General features: G+C 34.3%; 1 protein-coding gene across 2 annotated transcripts in view; it reads left to right on the top strand.

Moving 5' to 3' along the window:
- Nucleotides 1-17,689: 17,689 nt before the first annotated feature.
- The window catches only part of LOC142318072 (trypsin-7-like), a 90,354-nt gene continuing 87,079 nt past the window's right edge, over nucleotides 17,690-20,964 (top strand). For both annotated transcript variants that reach the window (XM_075354594.1, XM_075354595.1), the window contains exon 1: nucleotides 17,690-17,950. In XM_075354594.1, the coding sequence (XP_075210709.1) occupies nucleotides 17,894-17,950 (57 nt within the window). In that variant the 5' untranslated portion in view covers nucleotides 17,690-17,893. The remainder of the gene's footprint in view (nucleotides 17,951-20,964) is intronic.

Below are 20,964 nucleotides of genomic sequence, written 5' to 3' on the forward strand. Positions count from 1 at the left end.
CCCACTTCTATTCTGCCTCCAAATACCTCTCAGATATCCAATATAAAGGTGTTTCGATACTTAAATATTACCCGGTATACAGAGATCTGTATATATATATATATATACTATACATAGGCGTATCCACGATTTTTTCGAGTAGGTGCCGAGGACACCTGCCAACGCCCCTCCCTGCCATAAATTTGGTTTTTGATGACGCGTCTGACACCCAAGCAAGCTATCAAATAGATATCAAATAAAATTTAAAATAAATTATTTTATGCAACCCAATTTTATACTCAACGACCCAAGCCAGTGGACCTAGAACACTGCCCTGTGGACAATATTTAGACAGGGTCTTTCCTACCTCCAAACTGCCGTCACGAAGTACCACATTTCTGTCGCTGAAGTACCTCGATAGAGTTCTAATCTAATTTAGCTACAACCACGCTGCTGCAGTTAAAAGAAGGCAGAGGGCCACCACCAGTTGTTGAAAGCCCCGGATATATCCAAAAAGACACCGAGTACATACTTGCAATCACAGGCTGAAGCCAAATCCATAACCCTAAGAAGCGCGTCCTCTATGCCCTTGCCGCGGCGGAAATCATAATGATCGTCCATCAGCATATGGTTAGAAATTAACCTACTATTGATGCGGAGGTACAAGACCTTTTCAAAAACCTTACCTACTACAGGCAAGAAAGTCAGAGGACGGTAAGAGGAGCTTATAATGGGATCCTTGTCGCCACCTTTGAAGAGCAGTTTCAACACACGACAGTTTCCAACACACTGAGGAGAGCCCAGCAAAAAGCAACCTACTGAAAACCCTAGTCAGATGCCAAGAATTACGGGCAATGTGCGAACATCGTGATATTATCATATCCAAGGCATTATTCCTAGTCAGGCTACAGATTACTTGACGGACTTCCGCGTCAGTAATTTCAGAAGACACAATGTCGTAATGAAAACTTGCAACTTCCTTTCGGACACGTCGATGATACGAGGTCTCACCAACCTCGGTATTATCTGGAAGTAGATCGTCCATTAGATGAGTAAGGACACGATATTTATCAATAACCACACCATCTTGGGTCGAGAGAGCCGACAGAAGAATGTGCTTTTTCCGCTTATGACCAAGAACTCGATAGACAACATCCCAAGGAACCTTATTCCCCTGCTCCTGAACAAAATAGCGCCAGGAATCACGTTTAGAAGACCTAATCTTATGAAAATGTTTGGTTCTCTTCCGCCGATAATCCGCAAATAAGAATGAATGCCGATCAGGATAGCCCGCACGATGTGCGGCTCTCCTGAGACGGCCCACAGTCCGCTTTATCGCAGTCAATTCCCGACTCCACCATCCTGCTACTCTCTCTCAACCCGTACTTCCAGTAACTTCATTAGACTTCATTAGTCGAAGACTCATTAGTATTCGGTTTTTTGGGTAATGCGTCCAACATTACCCATTTCGGACTCCTGGAAAATCGGCTATATTTAGTTTTCTCGCGTACCACATCAGTTCTATATTCGATAGCGGATGCACTGGTATTCCCTTTAGTGGAGACGACGACGTAAGTTTTTTTTACCATCCATCTACGATCCGGTCAAAGGGTAGGGCTTAAGGTATAATCCCCGCACTGCAGTGCCGGCTTTTCTTTTCATCATTTTAAAAACACGTTTTATATTATTCCTTTTTGATCGCCTTCTTCTTACTCTTCCACCGCCGAACATTGCTTTTAACTTCATCACGTTTGTAACCGCTAATGCAATAGCCTTTTCTGCGATACTCGAATCCTTAGACTGAATTTTTTCCCAAGCGCTATCGGCTAATTTACGATCTGTAGCCACTCTGCTTTCGTTATCGTTGTACGTAGCGTATGCGTTATCGTGTTCTTTACAAGCTTCGTCTCACTTGTTTACACCGGGATCGTTTCTCTTTAATTGTTTTTCTGAATTCGTTCCCAGTCTGCAGTACTGATATCCAGGAATATGTAACTCTACCGGCAATAAGTCGATTCCTTTATTTACGATTTTACCCACCACCTTTTTGACACCTTTTATTGCTTTATCTCCAATATAAGATCCTAACACCCTTGCAGCTCTTGCTGTTAGACTTGTTAACACTCCACCGCCTCGTTTAAGACTGGCATTTCGTTTATATCTTCTCACCTTACCCTTTCGAATAGGAGAACGTTTTGACCTCCTCACTCTTGCTGTGTTGGACAGACAATGAATCTTTATACAATCTTCTAACAACTTACATTGAGGGTCGTATCATATTTTCCTCCTTCGTCTTCGACGTAATTCTGTCATTGTTTAATAATTCCATTAGCACGTTTTGACCAAAGTGTTTGTTACGTTTGACTTCAAAGTTTATTAGAAATCTGTAAAATTTAAATAGATGCTCATCGACATATCCCTTAGTTGCGAGATCGGTCGATTTTAATACTACTGCTTAATTTTCGTTGATGCAATTCCATATCGTCTACATAGGACTTTGTTGCGAGATCAGAGCTATTCATAGGTATACCAGCGTTAGTGATAACGCATCCTCAAGCGTTAATTATCTTCTTTTCATCGAAAAGGTTTGTCCGTAAATAGTTGACAGTAACGACGTCTGTTTTTTCAATTGGTTCACCGATATCGCATAATCGCTTCTTTGAAAAGTTGAGTGCGTTGTTGTCCATCGTTGAAACTGACGGTAAGGACGGTAAATATTTATTATCCAAATCGCTTTGCTTTAGGTACATTTTGTTAATGTAACCAAATGTTGTGCTATCGTCATCATCAACAGGCGTTCCAACATTGCACAAACGTTGTATTTTGATATCAAAATTCCCATCGGCGGTTTTGTCGAACGTTTCAACAACTCGAGTTAGTGGTTGGGTGGTGACGTGTACACCTCCAACGCGAGAACGTCCGAACTTGTCGATACTCATCTTCAGACTGTTTAAAATAAAACGTTTCCTCTACCACCAATGGATCCTTTATGTATCCATTTTCTTGTAGTTCTTCTATGATCGAAATTATTTCGTTATTTTGACCAGTACCACCAGCGCGCCTTGAAACCACCAATAGACGCAGTCTATAACAATGTTCATTCGGATCGTTCAAGTACACGTAATCTGGTCTATCCATTTTCTTCGCCTTCATAGGAAGACCTGTTCCTGTTATTGGACTTTCGTGTCGTTTTGACTCGCGTATCGCTTCCGAGGAAACAGTTCTTTAATAATAGTTTGCACTTGTTAGATTTACTGAAGATTATACGACCGGTACTTTGACACTTATGTGCTTCTGTATATTCCAAATTTTTTATAGTGGTGTAAATATTTTTTCGTATAATCGTGGGGTTCATTAAAAAATATCAACTGATACAAGCCGTCGGTTCCATTATAACTTTTTTTATCGATAACAATTGTATTTCCTTTGAACACAACCTCATTTTTCCCAATCACCAACCGATCTTTAACGTCTTTCATTCAGTACACGTTGTTGATTCTCTTGCTTTTATCGGTTACGGCTGGATTCAACTAATTATTTGCACGAAAACCCGGTGATTTCGATGACCGCGGGTCTACAGGTTTGACAATCTCTTTTTGTCGAGTACTATACAGTCTTCTCATAACCGTTGGTGAAGATACGCTACCCTCTTCCCTTATATCCATCGCCTCCTCCTCCTCCTTTGGTTCTTTTTAATATCATCGTATTTTGGTTTTAACATCTTATTAAGTTTTCAAACCGGTTCGACAATAGATTTAAAACGATTTTCCATAACTTGCTCGGATTCCGTTATCCCTTGAGTAATAGCGCGAAGTTTTCTTTTAATGGAATCTCGTATTCTATCGATTTCCATTACTAACTTTGCGAACGACGACGAATCGACCTCATTCTTGTTCGACATAACGGTTATGAATGATCGGAAAACAGTAGATCACATCACCATCCTAGTTTGATCGATCTAAAGAACACTGCATGTTGTCTTTTTTGTGTAAGAATCGTATAACATGGATTAACCGAAACGTTCATTAGTATTGCACAATTCGCGGTAATATTGCATCACACCCTGAACATAATAGACGGTACAAACAGTCTTGCTATCTTCACCGTTTATCAACTGATGTCTTTTACAAACACATCGAAGCCTACTCGATACCGTCCTGCGTTGATTTCGCTCTCCTTATCAACAACCAAACATCCATGTCGTTTCTTCCAGGCTACACCGCACAGACTTTTAAACCGATGGAATTTCATATCGGTATTTACGTTTCTTGATGGATGTGACGTAAGTTGAATCGTTCTGTTTAAATACCAGAAGAAGGTTGGCGTTGTCCCGTATGAGGTGCTTGCCAGCTATCGAATATGTCTGTGTGAGATAAAAGCTATCGATGTTGTTGTGACGTCCCATCGCAAAGTACCTGCAAATATAATTTTTCTTTTCGCAGGCTACATCGTCGAAAATCATTATCGAATTTGGTTCCGCTTTGTCGGGCGCCATCACATGATCGTTTTCAGAGTAGGCAAAATAACCGATCTCCGGTATACCAGTCATCACTTGTTCTACAAATGTATATTTCGGTTAGTACAGCGATTTAGAAAACATGTAAATATTCGGTATCGAACGTGGGTTCGGATAGGTCATACTGATCCAGAATGTTTGGATTTTTCGTCTTGGCGTATCTATTTGAAATCATGGCAACACCGCCAAGTGTACCTTTTTCAACAAACAGATGCATAGCTATGTCGGTCAACAGTTCCAACAGTTGACGGGTAAATTTTAACATGGCATTCCACGTGAAATGGGGGGTGGAGTAAAAGTGGCAGGGGTCCAAACCGTAATATTGCATAGACGTACTACGAAAATTTTCAGACGTCTGCCAACATTAATACTAATATCAACAATAATACTTAAGAAGGTAAATATCGTGGTAATCGCCTAACGTATTGCAGTCAAACGTTTCCCACACATTTTGAGCATGGATGTAATCATCGTTTGTTATGTTTTCTCTTCTTAGGGTAATGTAGAATGCCCACTTTGGTGGAAGTTGGGTTTCGAAAAACTAATTTATATGGGTTATGTATTCGTACGGATAGACGCCTTTATGGATTAAACAATCCCTTTTCTCGGGTAGCGGGTAACAATGTGTAAGACGTTTAAATACGCCGCCTTTGTCCTGAGAATCTTTTATGAGATTTTCAAGTTTTTCGAGGGATGATGAAAGAAATTGTTAAGAGTCCAAGAACCTCAATGGGCCGACTGACAATAACTGTAATCGCTCGGACGTGTTGGCGATACAGTTTATTTTTTCTTTGTCCTAGTATTTTCCCAAAGCTTGAATTATGTGATGGCTATCGTAACCGCGTAGGTTATGAAAAAATACCGGAATATGCTGGGTGCGCTTACAATTTAAATTGCACTCATTATGACATGCACCAAGAAACCGGCCTGTGTTATGCGAGTGATGACGTTTACGATGTCGTTCAACTCTCAATGACAAAAAAACACACGGTAGCCCTTTGAAATGATTCCGTATCTTCGGGCGTCATCACCATCGGTTTTTCGGTAATCATAATTTTCTGCAATTTAACGGCATGAGCGAGCAATTCATCCAGCATCTTTTCAACGATTTTCTTATCACTAGTTCTAGCTCGGTGGACTACAGGACCTTCGCAAATTTGCCCTTCCTCGTCAACGATCACGTATGCGTAACCGGTCGGAAGATGATGGGCTACCTTATCGGTAAAACTAGTGTTGGGTTTAGGGGTGGCAGTGTCCATCGGATGTATAAATGCTTCAAAATCTGCATACACCGCATACGGAACGCGTGGTGTAGAGGAGTAGTCACTGAACGTCTTTACGCATTTCTTTTCTTTAGTAGGATCGGGTAACCTTATCCTTTGTGTACCGTGTCGCCTACATTCCATCAGATGTTTCTCTAAATTATGTTTAGAAACTAGTGGGTCTGATGAACTGAAACGGTGCAGGCAATACGGACAGTATTTACTGCAGGAATTAGCCTTTGTGAGACCCGAAAGGAGACGAAATGGCCCATTTTTACCTTGTTTGGTATTTATAAGGCAATAGTGGAATGTATCTCTCGTCTCCCCTGTAAGCAGCAATGGGTGTATGCATTGGGAGCGATTGCGGTTTTTGGTAACACATACCGGGTACACACGATCGTTATCTTCCTCATAGCCGTAGACATTGACGCTTATTGTGAGGTTCATCACCTCAAAGCGATCAATGTCTTTTACTTTTACCGGATATGATATCCCGGTCATGTTTTGTGTCTAGCATACCAACTCTGGCGTTGGTGACGATTTGGTTGGTCATTAAGGTATGCTAACACGGACCAAAGGAAACATTTTTCAACGTGCGGATTTTTTATAATAATTATTGCCTCTCTTTTTACGAGTTTAGATGGAGTTTTGATAAAGGAGGAAGAAGCACCGTGTAGCGGACGGTAACGAATAATATTTAAATCTATATAAATTATTTTATTCATTACCCATCCACTGCCGTTGTTGATGAACTATGACAGCGTCTCCACGATTTTCTCCATCGACTCGATCCAAAGTTCATCGCGACGTCGGGGTTTTCCTCCAGATTTATCACTGTCCTGGTTTTACCGTGCAAACACAGATTTATGATCCTCGTTTCCACTCCGTCTTCGAGACGTGTCTGCTTCATAAGTTTAACATTGACAGCAAGATACTTGTGTGTAGAAACGAAAATAAATTTATTAGTACATATTCAATTTTTTCTTTATAGTTGAAAAAAGAGATTGTTATATCATCTTCGTATACATAATGAATACTTACCATTTTACGTTGCCGTCAAAACGTCTGCCTTCTTCCTTTAAACGGTTCAGGATGTTCATTTGATACCGTAGAAGGGTTGAGTGAACGTATAATTCATCGAAGTCAGACAGGTCCCATCGAAGACGGATCACATTGTTATTTATTGCACTGCCAGTGATGCCATTTCTAATTATATCTGAAACAAATTAAAATATATTGTAAGATTATTTTTTTTTGTTTTTTTTTTACAGTCAAATGTTATTTATTTTGTGTGTTTCAGTTGGTGGAAAATATGTAAATCATTTTTTTAATTTATGTAATAACTTTTTTAACAATGTTTTGTTATGTAATAATTTTTTAATAATTATTATTTTATACAATAATATTTTTTGTTTGAAAGTTATTTAAACTTAACTTGTTAATTAAGATGAAATCACACGTTATAATTTGCGAACAAAGTAATGATCTCGCAGCAGACTATGTGATCGCATTAAATGACAGATTGCGAATGATGAAATCGCGCGAGGTTTTCCGCTTTCTTATACCACCTGCTGAGAGAATGCGTAGTCGTTTCTAAGAATTACACGATAAACACTTTGTGTAACATGATATGCCGTTTCCGGTTACAGACGCCATTAAAAGTGCATGGTCGTTTCTTAGAATTAAACAATTAAAACTGTTCAAGGTTAGTCGTAAAATGACATGTGGCTTCATTTAACGTTGGTTTGGGTGTAGCACTTTATAATTGTGCAAAAGAAGCAATTTGGCATTCGCATCAACTCCTATAAGAATAGGAAGACCCGCTACCAACCTAACAATGCTATCCCATCTTTCCAAATGCTGTGCAGTGGGATCGCTATACTGAAAGTACGAATTAACGACAACGGGGTCCAAACCATTCACGGCAAGCTTAACACGTGATGCCTGTCAGAATCCTACCATACGAAGACGCTATCTAAAGACTTCCTGCCCAGTACAGCGGCTTTACTATCACCAACGGAAAACTTATTCCAACCTGAAAAACCTGGTATGGTAGATCACCCTGGTGATTGCACAACCAAAAATAGCTACCTATAGGATTAGGTTTCTTTAGTTATTGAATATCTTATGCTGAAATTATGAAATTATAATTTTTAAAGTGTACCCCTCGATTTTTGGAACGTTAGTGAGTATATTTTTAAGTAACTCACAACTGGTTGATTTAGTGTACTATGTCTATAGTACACTATTTCAATGTCTATTGAAATTGAAATGTTAAATTAAAATCAGCTTTTTTAACGCTAAATAAAAAAGTCACACATGAGCGTATACATATTCTGTGATGTTGCAAGACTCAAGTTTAAGCCCAAGCAAAGACAACTTTTTATTACCTCGATTAGTAATGAATATCATATTATCAGTGAATGCCAGTCATTACCAACATATTTCCAATCCATATTATTGGTCTTTATTACCAATATAACCATTATTGGTTATATTATTGGGGATTCAATTAACGGTAATGTCTAAAAGAGAAACTTACATGAGTTTGGATAAAACAAAGTAGAAATCTGTAATCGAGCTTAGTAGCGTGTTGCTTGTTGCTGATGAAAACAACTATAATACATGAAGAGATATTTTTATTAATAATCCTATACTTAAACGTATGGTCTATCAACTGTGAGAAAATATTTGCAATCATTGAAAATATTATTTTGGCAATGATTACGGAAAAATAATAAATTTTTCGAATAAGAGATTGTTAGAATTATCAATTGTGTATAACGGATTTTTTTAGGATTACTTGTGCTCCATTAAACTTATTATATTGATTAAAAATCTTAATTCTTTTCTATGCATAGTAATAAAGAAAAATGAAATATTGCTAGCAGAAACCTAGCAAAGGATAAATGAGTCTTAAATTACTTCGTAAGGAGACACTAACTTCGACGTAAAACTATTTTTTTTTTGTCTACAGCAAATATCTGATGGAAAATCAGACGAATAGAAAATCTACGGACAACTATGAAAATAAAAGAGATATATATTTCGGTAGCAAAAAACGGAGAAAAAATTTATTTCACAAATTTTATATGCTACAGGTATATGTATTACTTGTTAAATGAGAATTATAGTGAACATGATTAGTATTGTACTCTAGATCAAACGGTTGCGGATTTGATTTCCGGCACGAGTGTAACATTACACAAGGTAGTATAAAAATATGAAAATAGATCTGAAATCTCTATCCTGCAATTGCACTATTTTCATTTTAAACTAATAAGTATTTAACTATAACGCTTCTAACAGCGTAGACGTTAGAAGCATTATAGTTAAATAATATTTTAAGCGTTAATTTTTAAGGATAAAATGAAATTTAAATTATGAATTACTAAAAAAAACTTACTCCTTTATTAAAATTTTATTTTAAATTTAAAAAAAACCACCTTTTATTGTTTCTGTACACCATTATGTAGGTGACTCGGAGCTCTAAGGTGAAATATAAGAGGTGAGCTAGAAATTTTATTCCTATTGTACAATTTTATTGGTAAAATTGATTAATGTATTGTTTTATAGTCGTTTCCTTCTAGCGACTATATAGCGAAATGAAATTTTTCATCTCAGAGAACTAAATCATCCTCTGATAGTACAAAAATGGCTTACCGACTGTTGATTAGTTTTACTGTTGCATCAAAGGAAAATGATCTTTATTGATCAGTTTATCTTTAATCAGTTTATTGAGCCTTTTACACCTATAGCCTATTTTATTGTTTTCTAGAATAGTATTTTAATATATATTGCTACCTGCCGCTGGACGTGGACGCTACCTTCCCGCTCCGGCTCCAGCTCGCCGGGCTTCAATCGCCTTGGCCGGAGGACTCAGCAGCAGGAGCCGGATCAGCGTGGGATCGCTCGGGGAGAACCGCCTCGGCCGCACCAGCGAAGGAGACGACCAACGCCGACCCGACACGGCGGGGCTCTGAGGGCTACTGGCACTGTCACTGCTACGCTGTAGTGGGGACCCAACTGCCGCTCAGGGAAAGCCTGGTCGGACTTCAATGGACGAGCAACAACTCCCCGACTTCGCCGGAGACCAGCTTTCCTAACCTAACATTTCTTCTCAGAGCTAACGCAAAAAACGACCCTTTTCAGAGCCACCACAAGGTGGAATTGCGAACTGTCAAGCCATTCGACCACAACAGCCCTTTTCAGAGGTGCCAAGTTAGTAAGTGCCACAAGCCGTCGAAGACATTCGGCGACAACATATAAGAAAAATACAGTTTAACTTTTATTATGACATGCAGTTTTATTATGGATACAGTTTAACTTTTATAGGTATAAGCTACACAATATTTCCTTCATTACTATACTAAATGCAACAACATATTTACTGTGTACAATGTAACGGTACTGAAACACTTGCAGAACAATACATTCATTAAATACTGGCATAAAATTTAGTGTACTACTGTTTTTTAGCATGATATTTAGATGTATTTAGAAGGTAAAAAGGCCTACTGGATAAAGTTTATAGGTTTTTAACCAAATCGGTTTAAAAATATTCAGTATAAAATCAGTGATCCTTATCTTTCAGATACACAAATACCAAACTTTAACCATATACCTTCATGCTGACCTATCAGTATATGAAGGGGAAGAAGGAAAGAAATTATTGCACAGATACGTCCAAATTACTTCTGATGACTCAAGAAGTTATAAAAAATGCTTTCAAGTAGTGATTTCTTAAAAAAATTGAAATAATGGATTAGAAAACATTCTTCATTGAATCATGATTTTAATTATTCTTAATATGAATATTATTAGATTTATTTACACCATGCACACACACACACACACACACACACACACACACACACACACACACATAATGTGTATATTCTAATTTAACCTAACCACGTTCTTGGTTTTCTGTAGGGATGCTTTTGTTTTTTTTTTGGACTATTCTTAAACACCCCCAAGGCAACCAGTCCTCACAGTTAAGCAAAACTCAGTCACCTCAGAGTGTCATCATAGCAGTCTGCCCTCCCTGTCATAACTTCATGCTGAGGCCTTCCCATCAGGGTTCTCCTAGCTTCATTAAAGAATGCTGACTTCCTCTTCTGGACAGCCAGCACCTTCTGAAGGGATTGATGAAACTTAAATAGCCTCAGAGTTGAGATGTGAGGTATAAAGAAAAATCTTAACTAAATGTTATGAATTAATGGATTAATTTATTTTGTTTTATAAGTTATTCTGTATGAAAAATTCACAACATAATTTGTGATTACAATACAAAATTTATGATTTATTCTACATGCAAAAGAATGCTTATATTAGTTTATAAGAAAATAAATATTTAAAAACTATAAAGTCTGAGTTTTTCATCAGTAACATAAAAAAATCTTGGATTTGATATTTTAAGATCCAATCTTGGCAATAAAAATCCCCTCAGGTTTGGGTTTCCAGAAAACAAAATAACATGTTAATGAGAAAACTGTGTTGTATCCAAGGGTATATCTACAAAGCATGTAGAAGACATTAGTGACACTTTTAATGTACTATTTTATGTCAGATTGGTCACATAAAATTTTCATGAATATCTTCATTTTGGCTCTATCCAAAGAAAAATTGAATTCTACACCTAAGAAAACACAAATTATACAAATGTTTTTTTAAAAAAACTTTAATTTACAATTTTTTGTTACAGCTTCTAGATAAAATAGCTGTGTAACAATTCCAGCTGCGGAGTAATTCGTTGGTTGTATAAACTATATACATTAAGTAATTGCTAGATAACCAAGTATTTAGCACTTCCTTTATTTACTTTAAATTTACATTGAATTAATCATTACATTATGGTACAATAATTTCACACTTTTAGTTAAGTTCACATTTTTAAATATATATTAAATGTGCTGTTGTGCTAGAACAGATATAGAATTAGATCCCCTGGTGGCGGCCAGGGGGTCTAGGAATGTAAGAAAGATTCCCCTGGTCGTTTTCTTGGATGTCACTAATGCATTCAGTGCTGTGAGGTGGGAGGCCATATCGTGGCAGTTGGGGGAGTGAGGCATTTCACCTTACTTGTTGAGGATGATGCAGTTGTACCTCAGTGGAAGGAACTTGAGTATCACATCTGAGGGGGAGGAGGTCGTCGTGCCCACGCAGCTGCAGGGATCAATCTTGGGTCCCATCTTGTGGAATGTGATGTACGACAACCTCCTTCGGCAGGAGTGACCGCCGGAAGTACAATTAGTGACATATGCCAATGATTTGGCTGTAGTAGTGGCGGCGAAGGAGCTGGATAAGGTGGTGGGGATAGCTACGTGGACCGTTGAGAAGATCAAATCATGGCTTCAGATGCAGGGGCTGCAACTGTCAGCTAAGAAAACTGATATTGTAGCAACGACGGGGAGGCGGCGAATACTCCCTTTTACTGACCAAGTCAATGGAGAAATGATCGCCCTAAAGGAAGTGGCAAAATACTAGGAGTGTGACTTCATAGATCAAGGTCTTTCTCACTTCACGTGCAGCAAGTGGCCATAAAGGCCGAAAAAATGTCCTCGGGATTGCTGAGTCTTATGAACAATGCAGAGGGTCCGAGGACAATTAAGGGCAGAATGCTGGCATCTTCCATGGCATCGATGATTTTGTATGCGTCACCGGTATGGTGGGAGGCCTTTGGAGTGGTGAGAAATGCCCGGAGATTGAATGGTATATATAGGAGGCTGGTGATAAGAGTTGCGCGGCTCTACCGGACGGTATCATTGGATGCCTCACTGGTGGTGGCTGGTATGCCGCCGTTGGACCTGCTGGTCAAAGAAAGAAGAGATAGAGTCACAGTTGGTGAGAGGAGGCGAAGGGCTTCTTGCTGGCTGACAGGAGTGATGGCAGAGTGCGAAGGAGGGGCACTAGAACCACACCTTGATCCCAGAGGTGGCTACCTGGGTTAATTAGACTGCATGGAGAGATGGGCTTCTGGACGGTTCAGTGGTTGTCGGGTCATGGGTCATTAGGGGTATACCTCTGCATGATTGGAAAGAAGTGCACAGAACTGTGCCAGTATTGTGATGAAGTGGATACGGTGGAGCACACCTTCTTTGTGTGCCCCAGATGGAGACAGGAGATACCATGTGATGGTTTTAACTCGCCGGGGGAAGTGATGCGGGTGATGCTGTCTACCGGTGAGGGATGGACTGCGTGTGCCCAGTGGTTTAAAAGAGTGCTACAGCAGAAACTGATAGAGGAAGACCGCGAGGCGGACAACGAAGATGTCGGTTGGGGGCAGCCTGTCTGTCATTGTCATCACCAATAGCTCTCGCGGGATGCATTCCTCTTGTCTTAGGCTGGTATAGTTATGGTATATATATTGTGAGCTGTATGTGTTATTGATTGTAAATGGTGTCTGAATGTGTTATGCAGTGTGTATATATATATATTTTTGTAAATAGAGTGTGAATGATGGTGTAAATATTTGTATGAATGTGATGATGCCCGTGACGTGCGTGGTGCTGAGGTTATGCCATCAATGGCAATTCCAGCATCATGTTGCATGAGGGAGTGGTTTTTAGTGGGTCCCACTGCAGTAGACAGTGAACCCCACGCACCCAGTATTTAGGGGCTGCTGGGCATTTTGTTGAGGGATATTTTTCCACTTCTGACATAAAACAAAATAAAAAAAAGATATAGAATTTAGTAGTGTTACTTCTTCAACGATTTAAAGGAAAGTGAAAATTCATAAAATTAATAATTCTGACAATGATTAAGACCAGCTGGTTCATTGACAAATAAGAAAAAGAAGATGAAGGAGATGTTTACATTTAAGCAAGAGGACAAAGAAAACAAATAAATCTGAACATACTACCTGTCAAAAACAAAGTTATTTTTTCTTATAACATGAGAATACCAATATAATTAAGTTATAATATAAGTTATATAAATGTTATACTAATACAAATATAAATTATATCATTAATATGATTCAGTAGCACAAGATAAACCAAGGATATTTATTTTACATCTTTTTTATCAATATAATTTATAACATTGATCATAAATCAATGACAATGTATAAAAAGTAGTAATACAATTAGAATAATATAATAAGAATGATAATTGTAATGCTCATTATTTCATTAATCTTGATATGATAATCACAAATGTGTAACAATAATAAGAATAATCAATGCTAATAATATTAATAACTTGTAATAATATACGTAAATATATATTTTTGGAAACTTGTACCTATAATCTTATAGTGACTAGGATTTCTTTAAATATCTTGTTTGTGACACAAGATAAGATTGTGTGTGTGTGTGTGTGTGTGTGTGTGTTCATGTTTGTGTTGTCTGGATATATGTCTGTGTGTAGTATGTATGTACATGTAATGTAGTATAATAATTGGTCTGTAGAGAAAAATGCTAGAAGAGCATATGAGTAAGATATAAATATACAGAATATTACATTAAAATAACAATATATACCATTTATAACCATAATATAAATCACAATTTAAAGCACGTTAATAAAATACAGTAAATTTCAATAACAAAGTATAACATCAATCAATAAAATTATTATTTTAAAAAATATTCTCAGTTAGTAACATGTGAAGTATTTTTTTTTTGTTTTTAAATAAAAAATATTCAATTAATTATCAGATACTAACAGGAAACAATTTGTGCACAGGTCAACTTATGACAGCTATGAATTATAAACCTAAGTATTATTGAGAATAAATCCTGTTGAACAACAGACCCAACTAATAGTGTATCATTAAGAGATAAGCCATTAGAGGTTTTAGTTGAGCCATCGAAGACAACTTGCATTTTAGTAGTTAGTCTTGGACTTAAATATTGGGTGGTGAGGTAAGTAATATACATCTGATTCATTAGTTAATAATTCGTCAGAATTAAGTAATGACATGACCTAATCTTGCATAAAGGTGGATTATTCCCTTTTAAGATTAGAATTGTTACATGATCTTCGTTCCAGATATAAGAACCTACTTTTAGCATTAATGAAAAAATCACCTAGCTGAAGTTTATCGAATTTACGTGGTAATGAAACAATAATCTGCCTTGATTGTTCCTAGTGGTATTAATTTGGAAGTGTGTTTCACATGTAGAAGATTCATTAACTGAATCAGAATCAGTTTCATGAATTTTCCAAAAATTAAAAAAAAATAGTTGAATAATACAAGTTATTATTGCTTGTAAAAAGGGATGTAAAGTATTTTTATGTTTAAATTTAGTAGGAAGCCAACTGCTAAGAATATATCCTAGCTTAGACTTGTGAATAATAGGATATCTTGAATCTCAAATAAATTTTCAAGGTAAAATAAGATGTAAATAAAATTGGGTTTTGATTAAAATATCAATATTATTTGATATATTAAATTTAGGATCTGCAAAGAATAGATTTTTCAAGTAGATTAAAATGAGAAGTTTCAAATGTATGTAATACAAGGTTTTTAGTTATATCTGAAAACAGCACAATGTATCTTGAATGAAAAGTTTTTGTGTCATGAATGCAATGTAAGTATTATACTAAAATCACATTTGGCTAATGCATTATTTATGCCTGAAATAGCCAAATCTTCTTTACTGAGTTGAAGTCCCAATTTGCGAACAAACTTATACGTTCAAAAGTTTAATTGACTGCCTGAGTCTAACAAGACTCTACACAAATGAGAATGACCAAAAACACTATCTATATTACATATAGCAGTAGACAAAATAACATTTGTTTAATTGAGAACAATAGTCATTGTTCTTAAATTTATCATTATTTAATTTAGAATCATTAATCTTATCAGTATGAATGAGTATGTTGTGTGTTTGACATAAATTACATAAGTTATTTGAATAACACTGACTGTTACTATGACTTTTGTGAAAACATATGAGACAATTATTATGTTTTCACTTATAAATATTTGTTCATTTTTGGGTAAATTAAAAAATTTATGGCATTTTTGTAAGTGATGATTGAGCTTACAAAACAATGTTTAAAGTTAAATCTAGAATAATAACTAACATTATGTTGCTTATGAATCTTGTTAATGTTTGAAGTAGGATGTTTACAATGAGATTTAAATGCATTGTAATGTTGTCATTTAACATTTTCATACGGAATTGTGAGTATGTAGTACTTTAAGATTTTCCAGGATGTGCTGTCTGGGCTCAAGAAATTCCAGGAACTCTTAAAAGTTTGGACAATCCTTAATTTGATAATTTTTCCTTCAATAATCTGGCAGTATTTATAATCTAGCTTTGTTGTTAGAAATTGAATTACAATGAATAAATGTAACAACAATTATATTGTTAATAATTGAATTGCTGGATAACCAAGTATTGTTAACCACTTCCTTTATTTACTTTAAATTAACATTGACTTAATCATTACATTATGGTAAAATAATTTCATACTTTCAATAAATTCATATTTTTAAATATATATTAAATATGCTGTCTAGCAAGAATAGATATAGAATTTAGTAATGTTACTTCTTCAACATTTTAAAGGAAAGTGAAAATTCATACAATTAATAATTCTAACAATGATTAAGACCAGCTGGTTCATTAACAAATAAGAAAAAAAAGATGACAGGAGATGAGATGTTTACATTTAAACAAGAGGACAAATAAAACAAATGGATCTGAACAATAGTATCGAATTCAGAATATTTGTTCAACTATTTATTAGTGTATTAGTCCTACTATATTTAAATAATTAGTTGAATTTAGGTGACTTACGATAGAAATGAAGATTTTATGAAAAGTGGTTGGATGACACAAAAAACCCAAAATTAGTAACAGGATAATTTTTAAGAAAATAAGTGTATTGTTTTCAAAAAGCATTTTGCTGATATCCACTTAGAATAAGTGAAAATCGCTGACCTCCATGATGGAACGGTAGCGTTTTAGCCATTCATCCGAAAGGCCCTTTGTTCAACTACCAGTGAAGTTACAGTAATTTTTCATTGGCAGAAAATTTCCGTACAATTTCCATGTGCAAATTTCTAGCTTATGTGGTGAATTAATCATTAAATAAAGGTAAACTATTCATAGTAATCGTGTATATAGACTTCAAAATTAAAAAAAAAGGAAAATTCAATATTATATTTCTTAATTTTATTAAAGGTATGAGAAATGATTAAATCGTACGAGAAATGTTTTTCATATGAATCTCGTATGAAATGGGTTACAAAAAGATGTATTTGAAAAATCAAATTGCTGCTACGAAATAAAATAAGATAAACATACAATGTATACTCTCAAAATTCCATTCATATTTATGTAAATTAAGTTTAGATTTATGAATATTTGTCTTGCACAAAAGATCTGAAATTTTATGCCGTCTAATAAGATCATGGTTTCTTAAGACCCAATTTTCTTGTGAATATTGTTGAAATACTCACTTTATTTTGAACAATATGATATTAAATAATTACTCATTTAATCTAGTAATCTACACAGTAAAGAAAAGAGCTATTCTTAAATACAAGACGTTATCAAACTAGGTAGTAAAGAACAACAAATTTTTAATAGAAACAGAGTAAATAGTTTAATTTGCAAAATCACTTTAAATTACAACTAAACTGGAGAAGTATTTATCTTTAATTAGAAATTTAAGCCGTACAATTTCATTTTTAATATTCATAGTTTTTTCAGTTATTTAAATTAAATAATGTTTCTATACTTATAAATTTTTTGCGGCTTTGGCGAAGAATTAATTCAGTTATTTTGATAGAAAAGAGCTTCTGGAAGTTATTTACGCTATAAATTATTAGTTGAAATTAAACAAACTAAAACTGGTTGTCATTATGAAACAGAAGAGGCGTGGAATTCTGGTAGAAAAGGAAACATCATTTGTAAAAGAGTTAATACAACCAGTTACTGAAGTTTCACTTAAAGTCACAACTAGGTGAGAGCGAGTCGTCCTTTGCGTACCGTTATCAGTTGGCTATTTCGTGGTGGCCGGATTGAAACAACGGTCGGACAGAGGCTCATCCAGTAGCTCGTTTCATATAACTAACAGTCATTAAGATAGAGTGGACATCTAATGTCGTTTTGTCTATATTCATCAATCATATATCGAACTCTTTTCTCGAGTGGTGATCAACTTTCTCATGACAACGCTCTACCTAGCTCTATGGGCCTTTGTTCTGGTTGCAGCTCAAACAGTGGTATGTATTACCAAATAAAACACATCTTTTATTAAAATTTTCTTCAAACGAAGTAAAATGTAAACAGTTCATTTTAAGTGAAGAAGAAAAATAATATTAAAGTAAAGTACCAAAAGAAAACGAAACAAATATTTTATATTCTGTTTTTGGTACTTTACGGAAAAGCTTTTTACGACAATCATAAGATACTATATGCAGCAACAAACATAAAAATCTAAAAAACCATAATGATTATACTATAAAGCTTTTTTAAATAAAAATGAATTATTCTATTATAAAAATCTATCAATATTTGCATGTTTAATTTAAATATAAAAAATTATCAATTTTGTTCACAATAATTAATCTATTTTTGCATATTGAATTTTTTATAATTATTGAATAAAATTATAGCTGTCTTTTCAGTATTTAAATATTTACGTTTTAGAATATTTAATTTACGTAAAACATTAATCGGTCTGAAACACCTAATCATAATGTTAAAAAAAGAATGACAAGTACTCTTAAGAGGAATTACAAAAAACTAAATCGATAACACTAAACAAAATTGACACTGAAGATTGTATTCTTAGAATAGGTAAGGAAAAATTTTAAAAACTTTATTTACTGTTTGAGACAAATATCCGCTAGTGCCACAATTATTTTTTTAATCTTATTAGAATACACATAACTGCTGTCAAAGTTAAAAATATTCAAATTTAAAAATTAAAAAAAAACGTGTTTATGGGTTTAACCGAGGAAGAAATTTTAGGGAAGAGAATCTAATTGTGCTAATAGTTTTTTTTTCATGAGAATTATCTTGATAAAAATTGTGATATAACTGGAATACATTTTAAGGGATCAATAAATAAAGTCATGTTATTTCTTTCGGAGTAATTGTGATTCGGATGGCTGGTCTAAAGATTACTTATCAAAAATCATAAATCATTGGAATATTTTAATAAAGTATATTTTTTCAATTCGCAATAGCATCACTATCATTTTTAAATCACTTTAGTTTTACTGTTCGGAAAAATGGGATCATTTTTTAAAGTCATAATTTAAGCATTACAACTGCTTAGTTTAAATTAATCCTTTAGTATGTGTGTGTGTGTGTGTATATATATATATTATTTTATTTTTTTATAAAATCGAAGCTATTATAATTATGGGAGATATAACATAGACTGAAATTAATTCGCCATTAATGTGCTATCAAATTACTTAATTAACTACACAAAATTACATTATTTTCAAAATCGCCCATTCTAAGAATTTACAAATAAATAATTTATATATATATATATATATATATATATATATATATATATGTGTGTGTGTGTGTGTTTATATTTTCCTAATATTTACGTTGCAATCTTTTCAACTAATGAACGATCAGTAATCTCACTCATGGCCAATGAGATGGAGATGATAGGTATGACATGTAAATGAGATGTAGTCTTTTATAGACTGATCATTCCTAACGTGTGATTAATTGAACCCCAACACCAAATTATATTGGTATCCACTGTCTAGTATTAATATCCGTATAAAAGAAACTAACGTTTACTAGGATTTAAATCTCGGAGCCTTCAAATTCGAAAATCAGCTGTTAAACAACTGATTTTCGATGACGAGTTTTAGCACTAAGGCCCGGTTGTCAAATAAATAATTTGTATAAAAATGTTTAATACATAATTTTTTTATTAGTAATTAAATTTTAAAATAATAATTTATTAATTTAAAACAAATAACAGTTTCCACGCAATAAAGAATTTATGGTTTTAAAATAGTACAACTTATTTTATTTAACAACTAATATTAGTAATTCACTTTGGCGATATTTCGTTATTATTACTTTAGTATTATCATAAATCTCTCTGGGTCAGAAATGCAACATGTTTTTTTGCAATAAGAATAAACCTGATTAAATGTACACCGTTGTAGACTGTTTCTTTAGTAGTTTTTATTAATATTCTAATGACAAAGTGTTAGGAACTGTGTTCCCGTTTATTTTTTGAAGTACCTAACCCAGTTTTCGCTATTTAGTCTTCTTACCTACTTTCATTTTGAAACACGTGCCACCTTTTAGTTATACTTACATATCTAAATACGTACCAAAATAAAAAATTCTACATTTTCATATAAATTAGTATTAATATTAAGAAACCTTACAATAGCATAGAGAAAGTCCTAATATTAAAAAAAATGATTTTATTTGTATGTAGTATTTAGAATGTAGAAGATACTGTAAGGATAATATCATTCAAATTGTATTATTAAAAGATAGTTAAATTAATATTCAACATTTTCTACAGTATAGTAACTTATCGCAGGTGAAACAACTTAGCATTTAGATACAACATCTTTTGGATATAAATTTTCAGTTAGCTTTAATTAATATGAAATAAAGAAACTAAAGAATATCATAATAATAACATACTTTGTTAGGCATATGCCTGATGGCATTATTTATAGTTTATTTTGTTCTCAAGCTAACTGTTCTTGATGCAGAGTCATTAAATCAATTCAAATAGCCAAATTAGATTCCTTATACAGACATCCAAATCTAGTCAAAATGAACTATAATCGGATTTGAGTCTTTTTCCTAAATCACTGTAAATCGGTTATTTTTAAAAATGATTTGCTAAAATGTTAACTATCTCTCACAGTCCATTAGGTTACAGTTTATTTGTATGAAATTTATATGAATTATTTTCGAGTTAAAATGCAATATTAGAATGGGGATATCAAGCTGAGTTATTTCGAGTCTTATAACGAGGAGAAATGTGATCAAATATCTCATACTTTCTCTTACCGTACACAAGAGTAATTTACCTTTTTAATATGTTACTAATTCTCTCCCTTCTGTTAGTAATTAATAAAAAAGTAATTCTCAGACCATTTTGAAACATGATCAACCCTTCTGGAGAATGAATCAAGTATATACGTAATCACTACATCACTCTGGAACTAGCAGAACTGTAGTTGTTATGGGTGATGTGTTTATATTTTCAATTTAAAAATAATATGTT

The sequence above is a fragment of the Lycorma delicatula genome, chromosome 1 (assembly GCF_047948215.1).
Source record: "Lycorma delicatula isolate Av1 chromosome 1, ASM4794821v1, whole genome shotgun sequence".
Lineage (NCBI taxonomy): Eukaryota > Metazoa > Arthropoda > Insecta > Hemiptera > Fulgoridae > Lycorma > Lycorma delicatula.